Source organism: Labrus mixtus, chromosome 20 (genome assembly GCF_963584025.1).
Source record: "Labrus mixtus chromosome 20, fLabMix1.1, whole genome shotgun sequence".
NCBI classification, from domain to species: Eukaryota; Metazoa; Chordata; class Actinopteri; order Labriformes; family Labridae; genus Labrus; species Labrus mixtus.
Window position 1 is genome coordinate 7,167,108 of NC_083631.1, and position 16,518 is coordinate 7,183,625.

The 16,518-nt window shown below is 43.6% G+C and overlaps 1 protein-coding gene across 1 annotated transcript; it reads left to right on the forward strand.

The window, feature by feature from the left end:
• Positions 1–704: 704 nt before the first annotated feature.
• On the forward strand, positions 705–15,059 carry LOC132995462 (jupiter microtubule associated homolog 1-like). The gene is made up of 5 exons (XM_061065455.1): positions 705–947; positions 3,295–3,437; positions 10,454–10,602; positions 11,441–11,471; positions 14,461–15,059. The coding sequence occupies exons 1-5, from the start codon at positions 709–711 to the stop codon at positions 14,610–14,612; spliced, it is 714 nt and encodes a 237-aa protein (XP_060921438.1). The 5' UTR covers positions 705–708; the 3' UTR covers positions 14,613–15,059.
• Positions 15,060–16,518: the final 1,459 nt, after the last annotated feature.

Sequence of the window (16,518 nt, forward strand, 5' to 3'; positions counted from 1 at the left end):
CCGTCTGGTATGTAAACACCTTGGAATCCCACAGGAGGAGCTGGGGAGAAGGAAGTCTGGGTTGACTTAATGCGCTTGCTGACATCTGCGACCTGACTTCAGATAAGCAGAAGAAGATGGACGGAAGAAGTAATGTTTTAACATTTTATTTAATATGTACAAATCTAATTTTGACAACCTCCGAGCAGACAGAGCCTCGTCCACCTGCTGACATCTCAGGCGTCCTCTCTAGGGGGGCCCAGACCCCAGATTGAGAACCACTGCTGTGGGTTATAGTCTACAGATCTTCAGCTGCTGGATGTCAAACTTCATCCCCTATTTTCTCCAAGCTGACATCACTGTTAAGAGCATTTTTTACTTTGAAATGTGCAAGACTCCAGATGGTAACCTACTTTATTTTAAGGCTGAAGGAAATAGTCACAAAGTCTTCAGCAGCTGGATGTCACGTTTCTACATTCACATGAAAGGAAAATAACATTTTGCAAACTCCCGTGATCAATGCAAACATATTAGATTGGAGAAACAAGGCCTCGGGGATGTGGACTCCACTCTGTGTGATCATTGACATGAAGCCAAAGACCTGCCATCAACAAGAGAGCCTGTCTCTCAGGTTCTGTCCAATGAGAGTCGAGTTCTGTGCTGTTCTGACCAATGAGAGAGCAGTTCTGCGACGTGCTGTCCAATCAGCGCGGGCCGAACGCTGGTGGGATGGGTCTTGTGGGCTGGCACCGCAGAACCAGCGGATCTGGTCTTCGTTATGTTTTTCAGTGTCGGGTGGAGTCTGCATCCTGTCGCATCTCTGCGGGGGAAGAAGGAGGAGGACTTTTTCTTTTCTGTTACTTTCTCATAGACTGTTTGTTCCTGCCGCTGCGTCGAAACGACACCAGAAAGATGACGACGACAACCAACTTCAAAGGAATGGAGCCTGGTGCTAAGAGCAGTTCCAGGTAAAAAAAGAAAAGGAGCTGAAAATGTCTCGCAGAGGAACAAAGAAGTGCCTCTCTGCGAGCAAACGCCTCTTTTTTTCAGCCTTGCTGCCCGACGTCAGCCCGCTGCTGCTGCTGCTGCTGCTGCGGGCTGCCGGGGGGGTTTTCTGGATTTAGCTCAACTGTCACATCTTGCTAATTAAGTTAATCTTATTGGGTGACTGATGATAAGTTCGTTGTTTGGCTCGTGTTGGCGTCGTCAAACAATTAGGAGTTTAAAAATAGAAAAAAAGACGAAGAAGGGAGAAGGGATGTTTTCCACGTATCTGCAGGTTACAGCTAACTCACCTCCCGGCTACAAAATAACTTTTTTTATTAGTTCACAGCTCGTCTCTTGCGGTGATTGGCTATGTGCTGCTGTTTGAAGTTGCCGATTATGACACATCCAGCACTTAATGTTGAGCTAAATGTGGATTTTAATGTTTATTATCAAGAAAAGATTACCTAATTTACAACTCAAGAGCGGTGTTGCAAATGTGTGATCGATTGGAGGAAGAATCCCAGACGAGACCATCTTTTTCTGCAAATGCCATTTAGGAAATGAGGGATATGGCTCATTGTTGACTAGAGCAAATTCGAGGTTTTTCCATTTCCTTATCCCTTTTTCCATCTGTATATTGTATCTCTATATAAATGCTAAAGCACTGGAGAGAGGGCCACTCATGGTCCAGGCATGCAGTCATATCTTTCCAGTAAGTGATGCGTCTCGTCTGGATGCATTCCTGCCCCCTTTGCAGGGAAAAAAAAAAAAAAAAGCAAGGATAATGACTTTAAATGAAGGCTGCTCTACTGATTTCAGGAGTTATAATCCAGATTTTCTACCGGAAAACTGAGGCTATTAGCCTTTTCAGAGTCAGCAAGTCAAATCTCGGTCAGTCATTAAGCGTTTTGAAGCCGCATGCTGTTTTCTGATGATGCTTGTGGGGGCTTGGGTGGGGGCTTTTCAGCCAGCTAAGCCTGTAAATCTTTCCTTAGCTCTTTGCATTTGCTCCTTAAAGCCGTTTTTACGAGCTGCTGGTCATTTCTGCTCCTGGACGACCGAAGGGATCCGGTACAGCAGCAACTTTAGCAGAATTAGGCTCAAATCTTAGTAGGCCATCAAAAGCCTCCCACCCTGCCTTATCAGACATGCCATCTTGAGGCTGTGGAGCTCTGCTGTATCTGCCCGAGCTCCACCTGCCTGCAGCTGCCCCCTCAGCTCCTGAAAATGAAAGCCTTTTTATTGATATTATTTGCAGTTTCATTCTAGGGTGGGGTCTGCTGCCAGGCAGCTTAAAGCTTTTCCCCCCATCGCAATCCTCGTGGAAAGCATGAGCTCATCCCCGCTGGCCGGGAGGTGAAGTCTGCTTTCAGCATTACTGTCACAGCCAAGTGTGACAGACACTCGTGTGTAGATATACGCTTTGATTGAGAAAATATATGTCGGTACAGTTCATGCAGAGAGGAGTTCCCTCCTCTATTGCTTTCTTTTTTCGAGCTGGGTTGTTTTTTGGCCTCCATCTGCCTGCCTGGCCCTTGGACAGCTGCTCAGTGTGTCAGCTGGTGGCTTCAGGGACTCTGAGGAGAGGAGAGTTTTCTGGGGGAAAAAGAGGGAGGGGTCCAGGGCAGGGGCTCTGCAAACACATCAGTTTTTGTCTGTCCTTCAGCACGGCAAGGAAAAAGAGTTTCCCCACTCATTATCGTGCTCCTTTTGTTCAGCTTGTGGCCGAAGGAATGTCGGAGCAAAGTGGGCTTTGTTCGCATTGCACTGGTCTGCTTGCAGGTCTCCTTTATTGTTCCAGAAAAGTCCATTTATTAGCTGACCTACATTAGCCGGGACCACAGACTTTTCCCCTCCTTTGTCTTTTTTTTGACCTAAAGGGGGTGTCAAATTTAATTTACTCATTTATTAATTGTTCAACAATGCTGCCAGGAACTGACACCATTCCCTTGTGTCATCGCAAAGGAATCCGTATGAATAGAGACAGCAGCTAGCCAGCTAACTCTGTGATTATGTGCGAGGGGAGTCAGCTGCCGGGCAGAGATTGTGACTGTCTGTCTGACAGGCTGACAGCCGGGGCTTAGAGCAGAGACCTTGCTGCTAGCCTGTGTGTTTTTGAGAGACTGGTATGTTTATAAAAGGTTTAGGGTGGAGTCGCGAGGAGGATGCAAGTTGCTTGCGGCATCGTCACGTTATATTTGCCAATTGATTTTTGCTTTAGCAGTGACACAGTGACACACAGGCGGTGTGTTTTAATCCGGCCTAAGCAGGATGTAGCAGGATGTCAATAAAATATCATAATTGTAAATTTGTCGCCCCCCCCCTCAGGGTACTACGACCACCAGGTGGGGACTCGAGCTTCTCCCTCGGCACAGATGAAAACAGCACCCCCCAGCGCAAGAACAAGATGACCTCCAGCATCTTTGCAGAACCTGATGACCCCCACGCTCATCGAAGGAACAACCCACCCAGTAATTCAGTCTTAATTTTACAATATCAGCACCCAAAGCAGAAAATATAATACTCAAGCAGTGGTTTGTGTTTTGCAACAAGGAGGTATAATCGCTTTTAGATGGGCAAGTTTAATCTTGCCAAACGAGACACAGCTACCAGAATCCTCAAGTAAGCAAAAAATCATCATGGATTTAATTCCTAAGCAAGGAAAAACATTGGAGTGTTATTTAGTAATTTTCCATTTAGGTTGTCAGAAAGAACATCCCACAAGTGTGATAGCCAAAAAGCCCTGGAGGACTGGGATAAGGGTAATTTGAAGCCAGGCTTTAGTAAGTGGAGTTAAGGAGCAGCTCTCAATGGAAAGAAATAGGTCAGTTAAAAATGTGTCAATTGGTGAAACGGGTGGCCTTGGAGAGACACGAGGGAACTTTTACAACACAACGAGAGGCGGAGGAACACGGCAGCAGCGGATATGAGACCTCTTAAAGGGCTTCGAGTTGTCAAGGTCACTGGAAACACACACAACCACATGCTTGAATTAAAAATGTGGTCCAACTTTATTATAGGGTCTAGTAGTTTAATAAATTAATACAGGTGAAGCTCGAGCCAAACATATTTCACTCTTTATTGTTTGTAATTAAATATGTTGTATCACCCAGCTGGAGAGTGTTTGGTTAAAGCCCTCTGGAAAAGTGAATCCATGTAACTCAGGATTTATGATCATAATAAATAATAATAAGACATAAAAATTAGAGTCTGACCGATTTATCAGCCAGCCAATAATATCCGCCGATATTAGCATATACAGTGACTATCAGTATCGGCTAATTTTATCGCAGTTATTACTGGAGTTATTCGTCAGTCAAATAGCATTTAACTTGAGTTTCATTGTTTTATACTAGCAGTTTTCCTTCACTAGCAGAGGGCGCTATATGGACTACAACAAGTAGTATCACTCTCCAGAGTGTTAAGCAGTGATGCACGTACATGCACAGTTACTTTCCAGTTGAGTGACCATCTTGTCTTCGTTATAAATCTTTTCAACAAGTGTTTGAAAACTGCATTTGAGGGATCAACACAATAAAAGTGTTTATCTATATCTATCTATCTCTACAGATCAGAGAAAGAGATCAGCCGATATATGGGTGTCAGATTTTTTTCTGTATCGGCCACACATGTCCCGTATCGGTCGAGCTGTAGTAAAAAATATGAGAAATCAGATTCATCCAAAACTGAAAAGTTAAATTTAAGTTTTTAGTAGATGTTTCAAATAAGGATATCCTCGTGTATGAAATATGAAAACTCCTCATTAACAGCTAATTAACGACTTACACCCAGCAGAAGCGTCCTCTTTGGTTCAAGTGCTGACCCTCACAGATACTCAGTGTTGACAACTGCTTCCTTTTGGTTGTGGATGTTTAGTTGAGGACGTGGATGTTCAGGTTAAAGCAGCTTGTGTATCGGTGGGTCAACATTAGCTCATTATAAATACAGCACTGGCTAACACTCTGAAGCTATCATTAAACATTGAGTTCATAGCTTTGGGAAATGTGAGCCTCTAACTTTTCATGCCAACTGTTGACTCTGACATGGAGAGCAAAGTGACCATTGAGTGACCAATTGAAATGAATATTATCTACTGCGCTGCTTTTTCTTGCTCCTGTAAATCCTTAACGACTCAAACAAACATACTAGAGTTGTCTTATTGCCGGAATTTTAAGCTCAGATAACTCAGCTAACTTCAGTCTTTACTTTGATAAGACAGTGGAGTGAGTATGAAACCAGAGAGAGAGAGTAAGGAATGACGAGCAGGAAAGGGGCCGCATGTTAGAATCAAAACCAAGCAGCCTGCCTTAAGGATTTCAGCGTCTGTACGTGGGTCTCTAAAACTTACCACTAGGCCAACTGCCTAGTGACATCACTGCCCCTAATATCTTGTTTTTTACTACTGAAAATGCAGGCAAACTCCTGCACACTGTCTAAAGTGCAAAAATGCATTGCCAACATATTTGTGCTGTTTAGAAAGAGCTCTCTATTTTTCACTCACTGCAGCTTTTGGTTAAACATTGAAGAACTGATTTAAGAAGCTAGTTACTTTTCGATACTATTCATGTAAATAAAAAAGGGATTTTATTGTATTTTTTTAAACCTTTGAACAAATTGTATCGGGGGGATGAAAACTCCTGATTGTCACATTCACTGTTGTTGTGGGCGGAGCATTGTGGATGTCAATCAAAATGGGATCAGCCATGCAGACACAGTCTTGAGAAATTATCCAAACAGCAAAAGAAGCTGTTCTTTAAAAACGACTCTTTCTTATTGTCATTCACTTTTGTTTTCACTCAGATATTTGCGGATGCTTCATGAGTCTGAACTTTAATATTATGTATGCATTTTTGCTGTTTTGAGCTCCATTTCCTCTGGGGGCTTTTAAAGCTGAGATATTTAAAAGTATAGCACAAACAAAGAATACAATTCAAGCCCTGCAGCAAACAGATTCCATTTCAACTCGAGGCCGTGAAGTCACCCACAGGGGGATCACATGCTTCCACACTGACCGTTTTGTAGGAAACCAGTTACATGGTGTATCAGATTTCCTGAGTGTGTGGCCAATGAAGAATCTACCTTAAAATCCTCTCTTCAGCCTGTGACCTCTGCAGACGGCAGCTGCAGACAGCGCAGCCTCTTCCTGCTTGCATTGTTTCTCTTGGGTCACGGTCAAGTTTTGGGGGGAAGCTTTCATAGTTGAACCACTTCACTGGATACAGCTGGATGAGGATATTCCATTCTGAAGGTCTATTACTATAACAGCTTTCATAAGCATTGTGCGATCTGTCTGACCCGGGGATGACCACCTGGTGTAAATGAGCCGGGTTGTTTACCTTGGCATGCCCTCTTGTGTAGTTCCTTTTTTCAAATCCACATTTTCTATTCTCAATGTAAGCCTCTTCAATCTAGAACAATGTGAACTCTGTTACCAACGCTGTCCTACAGTAGATATTTATATCCGAGACTCGTTACAGCTTCAAGCCCTTTCATAATGACAAAGTGTTTTGCTATATTGTGCACACAAAGGTCCCACTATGTATGCATTAAGACTTTTCCTTTTGAGTCGTACACATGGAAGTCCACTGGGAAGGCTTCAGTTTCATGATCGTCTAAGAGCCCGATCACAGGGAGACGCGTCGCGCTAGGTGTAGCCGCTCCAAAAAAGCCTAAGTGCATGCAGGGAAAAAACAGCTGGAAGCACCTGCTGAGCGGGGCTTCTTGCGCATACAGGCGACCAAATAAAATAAGTGGTAAAAAATGGATTTGACCAAAGGTAGAGCTCTCTCCGATGTTTTGCTCCTAGACGAGGAGGGGGGGAAAGTCTTAAAAAGCGTTGGTAAATCCTCCTATGTGATTTGGTTGGCTGCTTCGACCAAAAGTGACAGGGACGAGCACTGCGACTCCGGTTATGAGCTGAAAATGTTTGAACTTTTATGCACGCCCAGAAACCGCTAGAAAAAGGCGTTGCGCAGCAGCAGAGAAGAGCGCCAGGCAAGCACCTTGTACCATAGGGAAACACTGGTTTTGCTGGCGACGCTGTTATATCAACGCGTGTCTGTGTGATCGGGCACTAAAAGTTTCTGCAGGGCTTTCACTGTAGTTAAAAATTAATATGTCTAATTCTCAGCTTGACCTCAGACTTACTTGGAATTATCCATAGAGCTCACTGAAGTTCCAGTTCAATAAGAACTTCCCATCTCTGATTGTTTACAGTCCAATCTCTGGGGTTTATCTACAATTAAAGGGACATTAGTTCTGGAAAGACATGTTGTCTTGTTTTAAAAGTGTCATCTCTCAGTGCCATGGAAACTGGATCATATTTCAATTTGAATCGTATTCGTGTCAAGTGGAAAAAAACAACAACTTGCATCTTAAAACCTCAGTGTATCAAATGAGAATGTTTTTCATGAGTTTGAAAAAGTGAAACAATAAACTGAAAGACTAGGCGAGGCTTTAGGGTGGACTAACAGCGCAGCAGCAGAAGCATACTTTATACAGATTTGAGTTCTTTAATGCTAGGCTTCATGTGACCAGCTCATCAAGTAAATATTACAACAGCTGCAAACTCGTTTCTGCCTGTTTCTCTCAGAGCATTATTTGGAACTCCTGCAAAAGGCTTCAGTCATTCCTTTCTGTCTGACTGTTTGCTCCATCCTCAGGTGTCTCTGTTGAGGCTGCCTCGTGCTCAAAGGAGCAGGTTGGCCTCGACAGTTGGATGTGAGGTTGCTAGATGAAAACTTGAGTTCATTGTTCAGTCGTCCATTTCAGTCAGTTGCAAATACAAACATTCCCAGACTTGCGGTCCAGTGACAGGAGGAGCTCCTGTTACCTCCTAAAACACAAACTGAAACTCCACACTACTGGAAAAGAACACAACTTAATGGAAGTTAACACTCCTAACTCTTGTCTTCATTATACATTAAATGACAAATATAAACCTATACATTAAAGGCAGAGTTGGTAATTTTCTCCAGATAAATTTTTTAAGATTTTGGTTGAAATTGTCTTACATGAAATTAATAACTCGTGCTCTGAAAAAGGAACGAAGATAATCCGTCATCTGTAGCCGTTGTCTGCCACGAGGTACCAATCTGATGAACCAATCACACGCCTCCCTGTCTCCCTGCTCGCTCTCTACCCCTTAACGTGCACGAGTCCACTCTCAAAGCGCGTCCACTGGAGGATTGTACGTTTTATTAAGACACTACTCCTGGTGTGAAGCTTATTTTAGATGGTTAAAATGAAAAAGTCTTCTACTCTGTGTTCTGTGTTGTGCTGTTATTATGATGATCATATTGCTCTTCATAAAGCGCGCTGTCCTCGTCGGGATTTTTTCAGGCGTTCGGTTTCCAGAGTTGTTGGCTTGTTCGGGTGCCCTCAGCTTCTGCCCACATGGCGAGCACTCTGTAATCAGAGAGGACGCCAAGACTAGCAGCAGCAGCATGATTGCTCTTCCTGTCCTCGGGCCTGTTTGCCTGTGAGGTCAGCGGCGTTCTCATAGACACAGTACAACATCATGCACCCAGGAGGGCTGTAAGGTTAAGTAGAAGGCTATGATGCTGGAGTGATGATAATGTAATGCATCAGTCTGGCCCGTGACTCGGGTTTAATCCTCTTCCATTTCCTATTTGTTGCCCACTACCCAGAGAAGTGATCAGCCTCAGAAATGTGGAGCCAGTAATGAAGGAGCTCTTGTAGCATGATTGAAGCTCTCTACTGGGCTGGCTCACTTCACTCCATTAAAAACAATGGACACTCATCCACTTCCTCAGCCGCCGTTGTTCCCCTCATGACAAAGACGGCCTGTCTGTGTCCCCCCCTCCCCTCGGCCCTCTGAGCTGGAGCTGCAGCGAGAGCTGTTACCTTATGTGGCTTTAGTTAGCACAGCCTGCTTTCTCGCTGCGGGCCAAGCTCTGTGTTTTAATGCTCTTTCTGCTAAAGGAGAACGGCGGCGCTACAGCGTTATGTGAGTTTTGGCACCCGGGTCGTCTGCCTGGAAGTGTTCCACTGTGTTTCTGGGTCTGTAGCAGACGGATTTGATGATGTCTCCTGTTGTTTCTCAGCGATTTTTGTGTCGTGTTATTTCAGTCAAAGTCCCTCCTAAAGCTGATGTTTTGTTAAATTTGAGAAGATGAATCTTGTGGTTAGCACAGTTGCCTCATGGATTTGAAACATTTGGGCCTGGGGTGACTAATTGGATTAGCGTCCACATGGCATGACTCCATGCTCTGAAGCCTGAGTCATGTTTTGTCATATGTCTCTAGTGTTTCCTGTCTAACTTCAGTGTAATCTATCGGCTGGACAGGGAGAAAAAATAAAGCAGTCATGATGGCTAGTGTTAAAAACAAACCTCTGTGGGTTTAACTCGACCCTGTTCACATCAATTTCAAACACTTAGCTGTAAAAGATAGAGATGTCTTTCTCTCCGTAACTGGGGGCAGAAAGGTCCCTCTTTCAAGTCAGATAGAGTTCATGTTCATTTATGACAGCATCCTGTTTCATTACTTAAAAACCCATGCATGATTATTTTTCAAATGTTTTAAAACATAAAGTGTAATACTTAAAGGCTTTATATGTGATTTTTCACACTTAAATGTAATAGAAATCAAGTCTATCCTCTGAAAATAACTCTGTGAGTCATGACTGACTACAATGGGTGTAACACCCGAGTCCCACTGTCTGTGATGTTTTCAGAGTTTTCAGAGTCCTATCTTCACTTTGTTTACATCGCCAGGACGGCCGGCTGACTCCTCCCCTCACGTATAAAAGTTGTTTAATTGAGGGACTAGAGAAAAGAAGAATAACATACTGTACTCACTGCTTAACTGTGTTTCTAGATCACGCTCATTTCAGGTAAATTTACATGCAGTGTGAAGATACGAGCATAATGAAGATCGCTAGCATTAGCATGCTAACACAACAATGCAGGGCGAGTTGTTTTGGTTTCATGCTGGAGCTCAAGGGCGACATCTGCTGGATGAAAAAAATCGCATATAAAGCCTTAGTTTAAAAAATACACAAACTTCAGCTTGTACAGATGTTCGTAATATTTGACATCTGAGGGTCAAATTATTCCTGTAAAACATTTCAAATGTCTGATGACTCATCCTGCACTCAGTGGTGTTTACTTTATTTTTTCCGACTAATTAAAAAGCTTTGTCAAAGCTAACGCCCAATCAAATTCATACCAACGTTATGTCCCGCCTCCTATCTTGTGATTGGTTCCAACCCGTTTAAGTTCCGCTTCATGAGGACTTCAATGCTCCGCTTGTCAACATGTGAATATCTTAATCATAAAAAATGTTGAGAATTCAAATACAATATGATGCTATTATTTGCTTACAAAACTTTTCAGTTTATGTTTTACAGATTCTAGTAATATGAATGATTTGAGGGATACTCAAAGAAATGATGTTTCAATCACTTCCTGACTCGTTCCCTCAGTCTCACTTTGTATCCTTGTCTCTTACTTGTCTCTTCCCAGCCGGGGCACCCACAGGAACCCTGTGCGGGGAGCCCTCCGCCCCCCTCAGGCGGTGCCAGCAGCCTCTTCTCTTCCCCAAAAACCCTGAGCCGGAACTGACCACCATCCACAACTCTGGAGCAGCCCTGGTGTGGAGCCAGAACAAAGAGGTACGTCTCTTTTAGACAGACAGACTCTGTTTCCAAAACAGAGCTGAGGCCCAGTGTAGAGCTAAAAGAGCACATGGTCATAGATTAAGTTTAAATCCAAACAGTTCAGTGGAAAAAAAAAATCATGGGGGGATGGATGACTTTATCCATCCATTTGAATCAGACCCAGCATGATATTCTCCACTGTAATCCATGTGGAGGTTTAATGTTTGATGTGGGAATCTGTCAGTCCACACGGCCTACTGGGGTGATAATGTTTGACTGAGGTGTTAAGACACAGAGACACTAGATATCTATTGGACTAATGGTGCATTCATGTGGTGTCGGACACATCGGGAAAAATTTGTTTCCGAGTTGTAAAATGCACATGAACGCCTGCTCAAGTCGGAACAACAACTCAGAAATTCTGAAAAAAATTAGGTGCCCGACTTGTCGACTTGACGTCATATTCTTCATAACAAAATATGTTATGTTAATGTTCAGATACTTTTTATTTATTCTCGTATTGCAAATCAACTTCTTGCTAAAATATAACCCATAACAGAGACATTCACACATCTTCTTCGTAGCATCAACACTTTTTTTTGCTGTTGTTACAACATTCAAACTTTCCGAACTGAAATCAAGTGAACACACTGAAGTCAGGAGAACGACTTCCCATCTCTGAAACTGGGACCATCAGAGGAGCACCTGAACGCAGCATAACAGACGCTCTAATACAAAAAATAAAATAAGAAATAAAGCAAGAAGTTGCTAAACATGAACATTACTGTGTGGTCACAAGTTGTGTGTCAAAGTCAGGAGATCTGATATATTTGTCTTTTTTTTTTCTTTGTAGGTTGAAAACGGCCAAGAACCAGCAAATGATGGTGAGTTTCCAGAACTCTTTTGTTTCTAAAGATGCTTTGAAAGAGTCCGTCCCATTCTCACTGCGTCTAAACGAGCAGAGAATGACTTAGATTATCAGTGAATAACTCCATGGTACACTTCACTTTCCCCCGTCTCTCCTTCTGCTGGCATACCAGAAGTAACCTTTTTTCTTAAAGACACAGTACACATGTTCCCCCTCAAGTCAACATCACATGATCCCTTTGATGTAGGGGGTTTCCCTGTCATCATAATGGCCGCCTGCTCTGTAGTCAGGCAGCTGTTCTGTGATGGCAGGTATGAAAAGCTTTTTATTAACGTCCAGGTGCGTGTTTGTGTGAGAGCAGCTGGCTCCTCGGATAATGGCCTACAGTATGTTTTCTATGAACGTTTACAAATTAAAGCTCCCTCATTGTCCCTGGTATTCAATGTAATCAGAATGCACGTGTACTTAAAGTGAGTTGTGTCACGGGTCACACATCCCACGACCCACGATTCAGATGGGATCACGGATGTTTGTCACAGATCTGGTCGTGTTTTTGTATCAACCAAAAAACAAACATTTGTAATCTTGCCTCCCCCCCTCATCATCAACTACACAAACACTGAATAGAAATCTTACTGACAATAAGTTTGCTGTAATCTACCAAAGTCCAAAGAAAAAATAATTCTTGTTTGAGCTTGAGGATATTGAACACACACACACACACACACACACACACACACACACACACACACACACACACACACACACACACACACACACACACAGAGGTCATTTAGTGGATGTGTGTGTGCTTGTGTGTGACAGAATTTGTGCGTTTAGGAACTACATCTTCTGTTTTTTTTAAAGCGAACCCAGGGCTGTGTAACAAGGTTTTTCCACAGCAACAGACTTCAGAATGCTGTTGTTGTTTCACCTCTATTAAAAATACACACAAAAAAAAACATTTCTCAACAATGGCGAGGCAAAAAAAATCGAGCCTTCAGCTGTTGAAAGCGGTGATAGTGGCCAGATTGACTTAAAGAAATGCTTTAATTCAACATGTGCTGTTTCACCGGGTCTGAGTGGTTGCGGAATCAGAGTCTGAATGACAAAGAAAGCTCACTGTGCAGTCAGATCGTGTGTCTGGTGCTCAACCAGCAGGACAGATATAAGGAAGCTTACAGATAGCTTGCAAGTAGTTACGATCAAGTCTCATTTCTAATGTTGGCCACCTCAGAGAATATCTGTACAACAACGTATTCATGTGAAACTACAAGGAGATGAAGTGATATAATGAGACAACTCATTGATTGAAGCTCAAATTTACTTGAATGAACACAAACCACAACATCCAACCACAGTCTGCTTCCGTCATGATAATCCTGTGTGTGTGTGTGTGTGTGTGTGTGTGTGTGTGTGTGTGTGTGTGTGTGTGTGTGTGTGTGTGTGTGTGTGTGTGTGTGTGTGTGTGTGTGTGTGTGTGTGTGTGTGTGTGTGTGTGTGTGTGTGTGTGTGTGTGTGTGTGTGTGTGTGTGTGTGTGTGTGTGTGTGTGTGTGTGTGTGTGTGTGTGTGTGTGTGTGTGTGTGTGTGTGTGTGTGTGTGTGTGTGTGTGTGTGTGTGTGTGTGTGTGTGTGTGTGTGTGTGTGTGTGTGTGTGTGTGTGTGTGTGTGTGTGTGTGTGTGTGTGTGTCTTTAGCAGGGGAGAATTTCCCCTGCGTGTCTGTAAGTCCCAAACGGTGTGACCTCAGTAAATCCAGCTGAATACATAAATCAGAGAACATGTCTCCTCTAATTTGCACAGCCCTCAATTAAATGTTTGTACAAAGAGGACAGTGGCACCTGGAAGAAAAAAAAAACAGGAGCAAAAGCCGCAGAAAATGTAAACCAGAGAGTTTAACATGTGAGTGTCTGGATGCACAACGAGCAGGAGACTGTGCAGTCCTAGTATCTGTGGCACCAGTCGTACAAACTCAGAACTTAATACAATTCTCTCTGCAGCCGTCCGGAACGTTTGATACCAGAAAAAAAATCCAAATATGTGGGGGGGGAAAAAAAAAAACTGTTGCTCTTCTCTGTGACATTTACGTCATAAAGTCTCCTCCAGTTCGCTCTTTCTGCAATAATTCAGCCGCTAATGGACAACGAGAGCCCACTGCTGCAGCTCTGTGATTTTATATCAGACCTGGATAACCTCAACTAAGTGCTCTACCTGCCAAAAACCCAGAAGCTGTCACTAGAGTCTAAAATTCATGGCTTTGGGGCGTCGGTAGTGAAGTGATTTGTGTCAACGTGTCCCATGTACAGAGGCTAAAGTCCTCCAAGTGGGCGGCCCGGGTTTCCAATCTGACCTGTGGCTCCTTTTAATGCACGTCATCCATCACTCTCTCTGACTCTACTCCACTGTCCTATCTCTAAAACAAAGGCATGAAAAGCCCAAAAATAAACCTTTAAAGTTCATTACACGGACGCTACCGAAGCAGGAAGACAAAAAACACTGCTAGCTCTGGATTAACCAATAACGCTTTTTCAGATATTATTAATGCATGGGTTTTCTCCGGCTTCCTCCCACAGTCCAAAGACATGCTCGTTAGGTTAACTGGTGACTCTAAAATTTGCTGTCTGTCATTCAGTTGTCTGTCTCTATATGTCAGCTCTGTGAATGATTGGTGGACAGTCAGGGGTGTAGCCCGCCTCTCGCCCAATGACAGCTGGGATCGGCTCCAGCCCTCTGGGAAAAGTGGTATAGAAAATGGATGGATGGATGGTTAGCTCGGACAGCTGAGACAGGGCATGTTGGGAGGAGAGAAAGGAGGGATGATGTGCAGCACAGGGCCCGGATCGGATTCAAACCCAGGGCTGCTGTGATGAGGACTACAGCGTCCGTACATTGGGTGCTTAACTTCACCGCTAGGCTATGAGACGCCCCCGTGTCACACTTCTTCAGTAACATAACTAATGTGTGACTGTAAAATGTTCAGGGTCAATGAGTTGTCCTGTGTCTGCAGAGTGTCCTGACAACGCAGAGCAGGAGGATCAGGAGCAGCAGAAGGAGACGCCACAGCCCTCTGCCCCGTCGGGAGGTGCCAACGCCAACGCCGCCGCCGCAGGGGGCCGAAGAAACCCCCCCGGTGGCAAGTCCAGCCTCATCCTGGGTTGAGACCACTTCTATTTTTATTTTTTTTTGTTTTTCATTCAAACGCTTTTTTTATTTTTTAAAGATAAAAGCCCCCCCCCCACCACTCTTTCCCTCCTCATGGACCGCCGTCACCTTCCTCCCTCCTTCACCGCCCTCACATGCTGTCACGTCCATGGACCCCCGCGTCCTGTCCCTCCACCCTCAGACCTTTTTGTTTTGATCCTATTTTCTATTAAAAAAAAAGAAAACTGTTGACAAAAGCACTTTATGTATCTCTCTCTCTGCCCCCCCCCCCCCCCCCCCCTCCCCCCCTCCATCTCAGCCCATCCTGTAGTGCATCGCGCCTGCTGGGAAAGGCATGACGTTTAGCTTGTCCCTCATTCTTCCCCTGTTGTAAATGGTAAAGGAAAAAAATACATAAAAAGATTTGATGCGTGGATTTCTAAATACAATAAAGATTGATATGAATTTGCTGTGGCTGATTCTGTTTTCTAAAGTAAAACGTGTGTAGTAACCGTGCTGGTGTGGCTCATCAAATGGAGCTGAATGTGAATTTGAGGACTAAAGATTGAGAGCGGAGGCGGGCTCTACCAACTGGAAAACCTGCCGAGCCTAAATAATCCCAAAAGCTGCCTCGTATTCTGCCAAAAGAGAAAGTGCTCGATCTTTTCATGACGTCTCTTTCAGGATATTTGACTCTTTGTCTGTCTGCTTTAGGAGAAGAGTTTTCCTTTTGTTCACAGTTTTTTGTTGGATTGTTCAAACAAAGTTGGGTTAGGCAGGTGAAGACATTTCCTCCTGATGATGTAATGTTACCTATGAAACGACGTCACTCCCACATCCACAGAGACGTCCTTATATGGAAGTTTGTCTGTGAGCTTATTCACCTCTTTAAGCAGCAGGAGGAACACGTTATAGGATAGTTTCATTTAGAGATTCACCCATCCTAAATACTGTAGTTTAGTATTTTTCATTCGTTTTTATCTGGTTGTTTTCACATCAGTTTAGTTTGTTAGTTTAGTTTACTTTTGATATTTGAAAGATGCTCAGTTCTAGTTCAGTTTTGATCAGTTTTAGTGTTGGGTTTAGTTTTTTTGTAAAAAGGGATACTTGACAGCAGAGGTGCTCCTTGTCAACAGACGAGGCAGTCAATTGTTTGGGGCCCCAGACCAGTGGGGGGGGGGGGGGGGGGCAAAGCAGTGGTGGAAAATGTGCAAATTTTTGCAAACTTCCTAAGGGGGCCCTAATAGCCCCATCTGACTGCGCTCACTCTCGTTGCCCTGCTGAACACTGGTTGGAGGGGGGCGGTCACAGGGCCCCCCCAATTGATTTTTGCCCCAACAGACTGTAAAATAGAGGCCAGAAAAAGTAACAAATCCAAACTTCATAAAATGTTTTAATTTCAAATCAAGAAGATAAACGATCATAACTATCCACAAAAGACACACAACTCTTGACGTGGGGGTGACGAGCCTCGGCCCATTAATTATCTGCAGCCAGCAAGCTTTTCAAAATGGAAACCAACGTGCCTTAGACTAGGCACGTTGGTGCATATATTCAGATGAGACAGGCGGAGAGAGAGGAGGGGGAGCAATGTAACATGACTACAAAACATGAGACTCATAACTGCATGGATTCTTTCAGCAAAAGCTCACGACATCTGATTTATTTTTAAATAAGTACGGTGGCCCTGAGAGAGAAAAAAGGACATTTCAGAAAGCACAATTGTATTTCACATAACACAAGATTTAAAGTCTTTAAAGAGAGACTTAGACTTTGTCTGATGTGAAAAAAACAATATATTTAGAACAATAATGACCACTAGGAGAAATTAGGAGTAGGTAGTGAAGGTTGAATCGGTTGAAACTGTTTCAGGTTTCCGACACCCGAACTTGGACTTTTTAAATTATTTTGATGTGATTTGTAT